The sequence below is a fragment of the Eucalyptus grandis genome, chromosome 8, assembly GCF_016545825.1.
Source record: "Eucalyptus grandis isolate ANBG69807.140 chromosome 8, ASM1654582v1, whole genome shotgun sequence".
NCBI lineage: Eukaryota > Viridiplantae > Streptophyta > Magnoliopsida > Myrtales > Myrtaceae > Eucalyptus > Eucalyptus grandis.
In genome coordinates this window covers 58,210,015-58,219,996 of record NC_052619.1, presented here as the reverse complement: position 1 = coordinate 58,219,996, position 9,982 = coordinate 58,210,015, and the positions used below count along the sequence as shown (strand labels likewise).

General features: G+C 42.5%; 1 protein-coding gene across 1 annotated transcript; it reads right to left on the bottom strand.

Annotated features, from left to right (window-relative positions):
• Positions 1-248: 248 nt before the first annotated feature.
• On the bottom strand, positions 249-1,394 carry LOC120286890 (germin-like protein subfamily 1 member 20). The gene is made up of 2 exons (XM_039299483.1): positions 1,257-1,394; positions 249-965 (listed from the first exon to the last, which is right to left on the bottom strand). The coding sequence occupies exons 1-2, from the start codon at positions 1,381-1,383 to the stop codon at positions 415-417; spliced, it is 678 nt and encodes a 225-aa protein (XP_039155417.1). The 5' UTR covers positions 1,384-1,394; the 3' UTR covers positions 249-414.
• Between the last annotated feature and the right edge of the window lie 8,588 nt (positions 1,395-9,982).

The window sequence follows — 9,982 nt, the reverse complement described above, 5'->3', positions numbered from 1 at the left end:
GGCTTCATTCCCAATAAAATCAACGCAGCATCATGATTCCTGAAACTACTGAAGTTTCATTTTTTCTGATTGTTCATTATTAATTAGTTATGCGGCCTTAGCAGAACTGGCGATGGTTATTTGCAGTTCGTGCATGTAAAGCATTCAGTACGGGAATCCTCTGACATGGTAGAGTCTAGTGTCGAGCTCACTGTCTTTTTCTGTCTTGGTTCCATGAAATAGGTTCATCACAAAAACCTCATAGTAGATGGTGCAGAAAACAACAGTCTTATTATACTGACATCAATACAAGTTGTGACAGAAGGAAGCTTTCTTCATACTTGAACTGGGAACTTCATCAGAAGACTTAAAAAGTAGTAGTTTGTTTAATCAAGTACACGGAGATGACAGACACCATCAGATGCATTTCTCTGGCTAATTGTAGTACCAGAACTTCTTCTGAAGTGTCTCAACAAGCTTCTCATCCACCTGGAACCCCTTGGCCAGAACCTCAGGGGAAATAGGTGGCTTTGCGTTGAACAATGCATTGGCTACAGTGATGACTCCTGGGTTTTGGCTGCTTAGACCAGCAATCGCGACTGCGTTGGTCTTTCCAACATTGAGCTGGAAGTGAATCATCCCAATCGGGAAAACAAAAACATCTCCAGGGTGGAGGACTTTCTCAAAGAAAGTATTGTTCAGTTGGTTGGATGTGACAAAGCCTACATAGAGGGTGCCCTCCAGGACGAGCAAAATCTCGGTGCCACGAGGGTGAGTGTGCGGAGGATTTAAACCACCTATTCCAAAGTCGATACGAACCATGGAAATGCCGAGAGTGTTGAGTCCTGGTAGCTGCTGCTCGAACACTGGGGTGACCGTGGAGCCCATGGGATTGGCCGTGCTTCTAGGAACTTGGAGGCCAGAAAAGAGGAAGTCATCTGCTGTGGTAAGACTGGGGTTCTTGCAGAACTGTCCATTCACAAACACTGCATAGGGAGGAGTTTCTGTTAAATTGTTGTTGACATATACCTTTGAGGCACATCCTAGGATACAATAAGGTTGCACCGAGAATGAGAAATGTTATCTTTTTGTTAGGTTAATTGTCTTGTTTGGTGTGGAAACTCAACGTCTGGTTCAAAAAAATTGATCGTAATGCCTAACGAGCTTCCCCAGCGCACCCATTAAGAGTGTCAGTCTTAAAGGAGGACTACTCTGAAATCTAAAGCAAAATGTATTAACTCGGACTGTTTTGCCAAGCAAGGGGAAGACAAGCTTACAAGCATTGTGGGGTTCTGCGACTCCCACACAGATGTCCTGCAGGGGACTTGGGTCATAGGCGTCGGCAAGGGACAGCATCAGAGCCAAGAGTGCGAAACTGGCGGAAAGTCGAATGCTCATTGTCATGTTGTTTTTTTTCTTCTTCTTTTTTTCTACTCTCGGGTGCTCTAATGGATGCGAACACTTGCTGCAAAATGATGCCTATTTATAGATGCCAGACCTCATGCACATCTCATAATTTTCTCCACAAAGCACAGAAACATTGATTAGGCCATTGTCCATTCAAATTCGAGTCAGTGCAGTTTTTCCAACAGTTATACACAAAAGTCAATTAATTTTCTCGTCCTTAACTCACATCACCTCAATCTCCGAATGCGAAAATGACAGACCAACAGTTTTTGCTTCATTTGTCAATGCAATCTGATCTTTTATAGTTTTAAAGATCTTTGTCACTCTACCACACTTGATTTGCAGTCGTTCCAACCGAGTCGCTGATGATCAAGATGCTTCAGCATACTAGTACTGACAAGTAACAACTTCATCCGTCCAATGCTGAAAAAAAAAGTAAAAGTGACAATAAACTCTCAAGATGAGATCTGGGGTATTATAAGCCATGAGAGTCCTAGTTATTCGATGATCGGCCCTGAAAGTTCCAAACCCATGGTGAAGGATTTTACTTCACAGCCAAGTACCATGGCATTATGGGACAGATGTATAACGATCACGATTAGTAACACCATCACCTGGCAAGTGTTGTGCATGACTAGTTGGTAAACGAAGAAACGAGTCTGGTCTTGCTTGAGGCAATTCATGGCAATATCGATGTTGCGTTCTTAGTAAAAAATTTCAAACTTGTTTGGGCGTTTTAAATTCCTGACAAACCCATTTCTTGAGCTCTTATCTACTTAAAACCGAATTGTAAGCAATGATCGACGTGGGAAAACAATTCCTGAGACTTTGTACTGTTCAATCAAACTGTTTTAATCCTCTGGAGGGTCAGCAACATGGAAAGTGCTGAGTAGTCCAAGAGAAGCTGTTCGATCTGCTTGAAAGTACAAAACCCGAAGGACTGCATATTAGACTGGGATAGGAGGAGATGAACCGCTGTACCAAAAAGATCGGAGCAGTTGAAGTTGGAAGACTGTAAGGAAATTAAGAGTAGTTTATGAAGCTCATTTGAAGTACTTACTTAAGTTAATCATCATGGTACTGAACATCCATTTTACAGAATGCTTGAGAGTGGAAAATTTGCCATGTTTCCCATTTCCTAACTCTTTTGACTGATCGCCTTAACATACGCTAACAACCTATTAAAATATCAGCATCGCATGTGGACTGCAGTGGAAGAGTTGCATCTCATTAGATTTCCTCTGACAATTCTTGTTGCGATGGGGCGAGCGATCGAACAAAATATAGATGGAAGAAGAAAAATAAATCAGACACCGGATTTACGTGGTTCAGTCGTAAAGACCTACGTCCACGGGGAGAGCAGCAGCGAATTTCACTAAAGATCAAGTGATACAAGGAGATTACACACTCAAGTCACTCAAACACTCTCTCGGTGTTTCCCAAGCCCCAATTACACCCAATAACGCACCCAGTGTTTAACCTCGAAATTCCTCGAAAATAATCTCTCAATTTCACGAAGGAATTACACACAAATCTTACCTCAAGATTTAATCGACTACAAACACTAAACTTCTTGGATGTAATTCACGAACGAAAAACCCGCCAAGCACTCGCTTGAATTACGGCACTTCAATATGCGGCTTCACTCAACGATCGGCTTCGTGCGGCAGCAACTTACCATAAAGAAGAAACCCTCTAATATGCGGCTCCTCTACGTAGGGTTCTCTACGTAAGTCTTCGAGCGGCAGCCGCAGAGAAAGAAAACCTATATATATATAAGTATGCCCAAGGTCAAAGTTTGACCTTGGGCCCCACGAATTCAATCTTCACGGAGGAACTTCACGCCAAAAAGGAAACTTATATTATTATAATACATGTGCCCAAATTTCCTTTTTCAAAGGAATTCGAAAATGCAGGGGTTCCTTCTTCTTTATTTTATTCTTTTGTAATTCCTTCGCGAGTCCACCGAATTTCGCGTTTTAGCAAACGCTCAAACTCGAGTCATATTTAACAATCTCCACCTTGGCTCGACGTTTGAGCTAAATTATAATCGCTTCATAAAAATTCAAATTCTGCTGCTACTTTCCCATAGCCTCCAATGGGCTCAACCGCCACAGATATTATCCAAGTTCAAGCCTCGCTTGAACTTCGCCATAACCGAGGACCTCATCAGAATACCAACTCCACATGCACCTTTAACTGCTCCGCAAGGATTTTCTGACACAACCTCCTTAACCACAGATAAAGTAAAGCCATTATTACATCAATATCTATCAGGAGATTGAATACATATCTTGTTAATTTCAGCAGTTACAGCAACCATTGGCTCTATAGGCTCCACCTCACTATGAGCACCATCTGTGTCGATTACTTTGCTAGTACCTATACTCGCTACCTCAGGAGTTTCTGGTTGCAACTCCACCTCAAGCTGAACACCGTTCAGATCCGAATTAACACTGCTATAATCACTCTTGGCCAGAAGTACTTGAGACTCATCAAGGGTAACTTCTCTGCTGTTAACAGGTGAATTTATATTTGGGCACCACAATTGATCACCCCGCTCACCTTGTGCATAGCCATGGAATATGCATCTTGCCCTCCCATTGAGCTTACCATCACTCACTCGAAAATAACATGGGTAACCAAACATTCTAAGAATAGAATAATCAGCAACGTTACCTGACAACACTTCTTCAGGAGCCCGCCATTCAATAGCAGTTGATGGGGATCTATTCACCAAGTAGCTTACCGTACTTAGCACATTAGCTAAGAATCTCCTAGCCATACCAGCACTAGAGATAATTTTTCGGGCCATCTCTAGTAATGTTCTGCTCATCAATTCTGCAAATTGTTGTGATTTACTAGCACTAGTGCGGTGTTTCACTATGCCCTCTTTCATGCAGAATTTATTTGCCAGCTCTGAGCAAAACTCCATGCTATTGTCAGTCCGCACATGCTTGATCGACTTACCAGTCTCCGTCTCGATCAAAGCTCTTGACTGCGAGATCCTGACATCAGCATTAAACTTGTGCCTTGGCACAAACACCCAGGTCTTCCTCGAGTAGTCAAAAGACTCTCGAACAGATGTATCCGACGTCTCCGCAGCGGAATTTATCACAGTCTCACCTTGAAGTTTATACAGGCCATCGTGCTTGATTCCTTTCATTATCACTAGGCACCTTGAACAACCTTCGAACTCCACCTTTTGAAGAATACCTCGCAACCAGCTGAATCTAGGACACCCAAGGAAATTAAGTTCTTTTTTACTTGAGGTTAGGGAACATGCCTCACTCCTACCAATGTCCTCACGATACCATCATGCATTCTGATTTTAATATCACCAACACCCACAACATCGCACTTAGCGTTGTTCCCTAACCGGACTTTATCACTACCCGTGCACCGATAAGTGATAAACCAATTTCTATTTGGTGTGACATGAAAAGAACAACCAGAATCCATAATCCATCCATCAAACAATGAATAATCGAACCCAGAGATGGAGGAGAGAGGGCGGCGGTGAGCGGACGAGCGCGCTCGCGAGCAGCGGCGGCAGCCCGAGGAGGCGTGCGGCGGCGGTGAGCCGCGGAGCGTGCGGCTTCTCCAACTTCTTTGGTTCTTTGGGTTTTCAAAGAAGGAGATGAAGAAGATGGAGATGGAGGAGTCGCACGGTAGAGAGGAAGAAGAGAGGGAGGAGAGAGAAGGGGAGGAGGGGCCCTTTTCTTTTCTTTTTCTCTTTCTTTTTTTATTCAACAAAAATGACCCACCATGACCTAGGATGACATCACCTCCCTTATCTCCCACAAGACAAGACATAATCAGCATTATCTGCTACAGCTGCAACATTATCTGTAGAATCAACCATAATTCCCTTACCCTTCTCATTCTTCAGCTTAAGGCAATCCCTTCTAAGATGCCCCCTCTTGCCAATAGAAGTTCCAACAGACAACATTAGCAGTCCTAGACTGACTACGTCTGTTCATATTGGTACTACTATTACCCACACGTGTTACAGATCTTCCTCTATTTTCACCTACTAAAGCAGTAGATACAGATTCGCCAGATTCTCTTCTACGAATGTCCTCGCTCAAAATCAAATCTCGAACCCCATCAAACGTCAAACTTGTTGACCCAGAGGAATTACTAACAGCAGTAACGGTAGTATTCCAACTATCAGGCAATGAGGATAATAGAATCAAAGCACATACCTCATCTTCAAAATCAATCTCAACTGAACTCAATTGACTAACAATCACATTGAATTCATTGATATGATCTGCAACTGACGCATCTTCTTTCATCTTCAAGTTAAACAGACGTCGCATCAAACAGACCTTGTTGATCGCAGAGGGCTTCTCATACATATCCGACAGGACTTGCATCAAATCAGCAGTGGTCTTCTCCTTCAAGATGTTAAACGCCACGTTACGAGCCAATGTTAGCCGAATAACACCCATAGCTCGTCTATCCAGCAAATCCCAATCGGCTTGCTTCATCGTCTCTGGTTTCTCCCCAAATAAAGGCAAGTGCAGATTCATCTGGTAAAGATAATCTTCAATCTGCATCTTCCAAAAACTAAAATCATTCCCATCAAATCTGTTGATTTTCACTTTTAGTTCTTCTGTCGCCATCGATTCGCTTCAACTCAGCCAAACCTAGCTCTGATACCACTTGTTGCGATGGGGTGAGCGATCGAACAAAATATAGATGGAAGAAGAAAAATAAATCAGACACCGGATTTACGTGGTTCAGTCGTAAAGACCTACGTCCACGGGGAGAGCAGCAGCGAATTTCACTAAAGATCAAGCGATACAAGGAGATTACACACTTAAGTCACTCAAACACTCTCTTGGTGTTTCCCAAGCCCCAATTACACCCAATAACGCACCTAGTGTTTAGCCTCGAAATTCCTCGAAAATAATCTCTCAATTTCACGAAGGAATTACACGCAAATCTTACCTCAAGATTTAATCGACTACAAACACTAAACTTCTTGGATGTAATTCACGAACGAAAAACCTGCCAAGCACTCGCTTGAATTATGGCACTTCAATATGCGGCTTCACTCAACGATCGGCTTCGTGCGGCAGCAACTTACCATAAAGAAGAAACCTCTAATATGCGGCTCCTCTACGTAGGGTTCTCTACGTAAGTCTTCGAGCGGCAGCCGCAGAGAAAGAAAACCTATATATATAAGTATGCCCAAGGTCAAAGTTTGACCTTGGGCCCCACGAATTCAATCTTCACGGAGGAACTTCACGCCAAAAAGGAAACTTATATTATTATAATACATGTGCCCAAATTTCCTTTTTCAAAGGAATTCGAAAATGCAGGGGTTCCTTCTTCTTTATTTTATTCTTTTGTAATTCCTTCGTGAGTCCACCAAATTTCGCGTTTTAGCAAACGCTCAAACTCGAGTCATATTTAACAATTCTTGCCAGGTAATGACTGGAAGCTGTTGGAATTGGTTGACTGTGAGGAAACCTAGAATGGTCTATGAAGCTTATTTGATAGTGGAGAGTTTCCCACCTCCCCCATGTCCTAACACTTTTGACCAGACAACCTTAACATGCGCTAACAACGTCTTAAACTATTAGTATCTCATGTAATGGAAAAAGTAGCATCTCATCGGATATTCTTTGACGATTCTCCACATGTAATGATTGATCTGCATGAGGTCACGTCTACGGGTGAGTGGTTTTGTCCAGGTTCCACCCGGAACTTACTTGTTGATATGGCTCCTAATTTTTGAAAACTTGAATCTACCCTGCATGCCTAAGAATCGATAACTTATCATGTCGAGGTTTTAGAGTCTATCCAAATTCTACATGTAATTTTAACTGAACGATTACATTAAATTATCACATCTACCGATACATTTGCTACAATCCACTTATAACAATTCATATTTAGATACATAAAAATTATGAAATATTAACAAAGTAAAAGTTTCAGTTATGGTTAATACTAGAAATGAAAGGTTAGATTAGTAATTTCATATTACACACTTATTATTGAATGCCATGGAATATCATAGGTAGAGATGAGTGCTTCCGGGTTCTAGAAAGAACCCGGAACCTACCATTGGGTATCGGTTCTTGTCTTTTGAAACCTAAAACCTACCATATTATAACTTCCAGGGTCTAACAAATTCTTTTCTTCTTCTTTTTTCCATTTTTGGTTAAGCAAATCAAAAACAAACACAACAATAAAAATAAACAAGGATTTTATTATTGATAACTACGAGGTCTAAACAGATGAAAACATAAAAAGAGATGTTGTCGACCAATTCGTCCCGCCTTTAACATTGTTTTTGTAGATTGACGCAAGGAAAGAATTTTAAATGAGAGGAAAAGATCATAATAAATAATTTGTGTTAGGAAATAATAATAAGGGTAAAATAGTCAATAGTTAATCTTGTGACAGCCCAAGCGACGGTGCGCGTGGAGAAGGGATGGGGATGTGTCCGTGCCTCGGTCTCCAGACGTGCGCAGGGAAGGGTAAGGGGTCCTCTCTAGTCCCACATCGCTTAGGGGGGCGTCCTGGGGCTAGTTTATAAGGCTTGAGTCCCTCTAAATCTATGCAACACGTTTCACGTACGCTTCCGCTACGCTGAAAACAAAGCCTTGAGGGGTGGCCCGACTAGGATGGCGGTGCGTCCGCGCTAGTGCGGGCCCCAAAGAGGACAATATTATGGCTCAGGAGAGGTGAGCCTCTGCCCTTACATAACGTGTTTTAAAACCGTGAGGACTCAGTGTCCAAAGCGGACAATATTACACAGTGGGGCTCGGGTCGTTACAAATGGTATCAGAGCCGACTCCCGACCGCGTGTGGGGCCACAGTGAAGACGTTGTGCTGCTACGGGGTGGAGAGTGTGATAACCCAAGCGACAGTGCGCGGGGAGGAGGGATGGCAGTGCGTTCGCACCTTGGTCTCTGGACGTGAGCAGGGAAGGGGAAAGGGTCCTCTCTAGTCCCACATCACTTAGGGGGGAGTCCCGGGGCTAGTTTATAAGGCTTGGGTCCCTCTAAATCTGTGTAACGCATTTCACGTACGCTTCCGCTGCACTAAAAACAAAGCCTTGAGAGGTGGCCCGACTGGGATGGCGGTGCGTCCATGCCAATGCAGGGCCCAAAGAGGACAATATTATGGCTCGGGAGAGGTGAGCCTCTTCCCCTGCATAACAAATTTTAAAGCTGTGAGGACTCAGTGTCTAAAGCGGACAATATTACACAATGGGACCCGAGTTGTTACAAATCTTATGTTGAGAGGGCTATTCATATATATATATATATATATATATATATATATATATATTGTATGTGTTCTTGTAATCCTTTTTTGATTAAGAGAATATAATACATAGAATACTCTCTTTCAACATGGTATCAAAGCACGATTAAAAAAAGAGAGTCTTCAATCCCAACGACAACACAGCCCGGCGGCGGAGGCCGTCGCTAAATCCCAGATCCTCCGCCGCCGCAGCATGCTTCTCTTCTAGATAGTAGAGCATAAAGAACGCCCACATCGTCGTTCAGTCATCATCCCCAGATCCAGATCTGTCCATTGGTTTTCTAAGGTTTGAACTCCAAACCCAGATCCGTCCCTCATCGTAGCCACCCCTCACCGGCGTCATCGTCATCACCTGCTACCTCCCAACAGTGCCTGTCCGACAAATTTGGACAGAACTATTACCCAGCATCAATCGTCAAAGCCCATCCAGCAATATCGGTAGGTGTTCAACCTTCTTTCTTGATGATGAGATTGAAGACCGATTGCACGATTTGGTCTTTGTTTGTCTTGCGATCTAGATTCTATGTTTTTCATATATCTTGAGGATTTCGGAAGCCTTTGGTTCGCAAGGGTTTCAACTCGAACCCAAAAAAAAATCAAAAATAAAATAAAAATCAACCCGAACCGAGGGCACGAAGTTGTTTTCCAAAGTATACTTATATGGATTCTCATTGAAGTATATTACCTCTTGAAGTGCTGGTTGGTATGCAAACAAGTAATCTTTCAAGTGTTGGATGGTTTCCAGTCATCTTTGAAGTACTGGTTGGTAAACCCTTATTTTTGTTTGTTGTTCTGTGGCTGATTGCACAACTGGAGTTAAGTGCTTGATTATTGTGTCATTCTTATTGGGTTCGGTCAATTCTTGTGTTCAACCTATATGGCTAATTGCATTATTGGAGTTCAGAGGAGTTAATACTGATGGCTTCTACATCATCTACTTTGGTTTGACACATTTCCAATTGACATCCGTCAAGTTGGATGGCACTAACTATCCATCATGGTCTAAAGCTGTACAAGTTTATCTTACCGCAACTAGACAACATGATTATCTTACATCTACACTTCCCTCGGATAAGAGTAAAGTAGATGATTGGATTACAAGAGATGTAATGATTCGTACACTGTTATGGAATAGTATGGATCTAAAGATTAGCCCTCACTTCATTCAATGTAATTCTGCTAATGAAGTTTGGGATAAATGTGCTCTACTTTATTCTGGCCAAAATAATATGACACGAGTGTGACACATGGGAGGCCTTGTTTGATCTTCAACATGGAGATCAGTCTCTATCTGAATATTATG

What these genes read in the sequence shown, in the direction of transcription:
- LOC120286890 (XM_039299483.1), bottom strand. Translation starts at nt 1,383, where the DNA reads ATGACAATGAGCATTCGACTTTCCGCCAGTTTCGCACTCTTGGCTCTG. An exon ending in CGCAGAACCCCACAATGCTT is followed by an intron (nt 966 to 1,256) that starts GTAAGCTTGTCT and finishes CTCCCTATGCAG; the next exon opens with TGTTTGTGAATGGACAGTTC.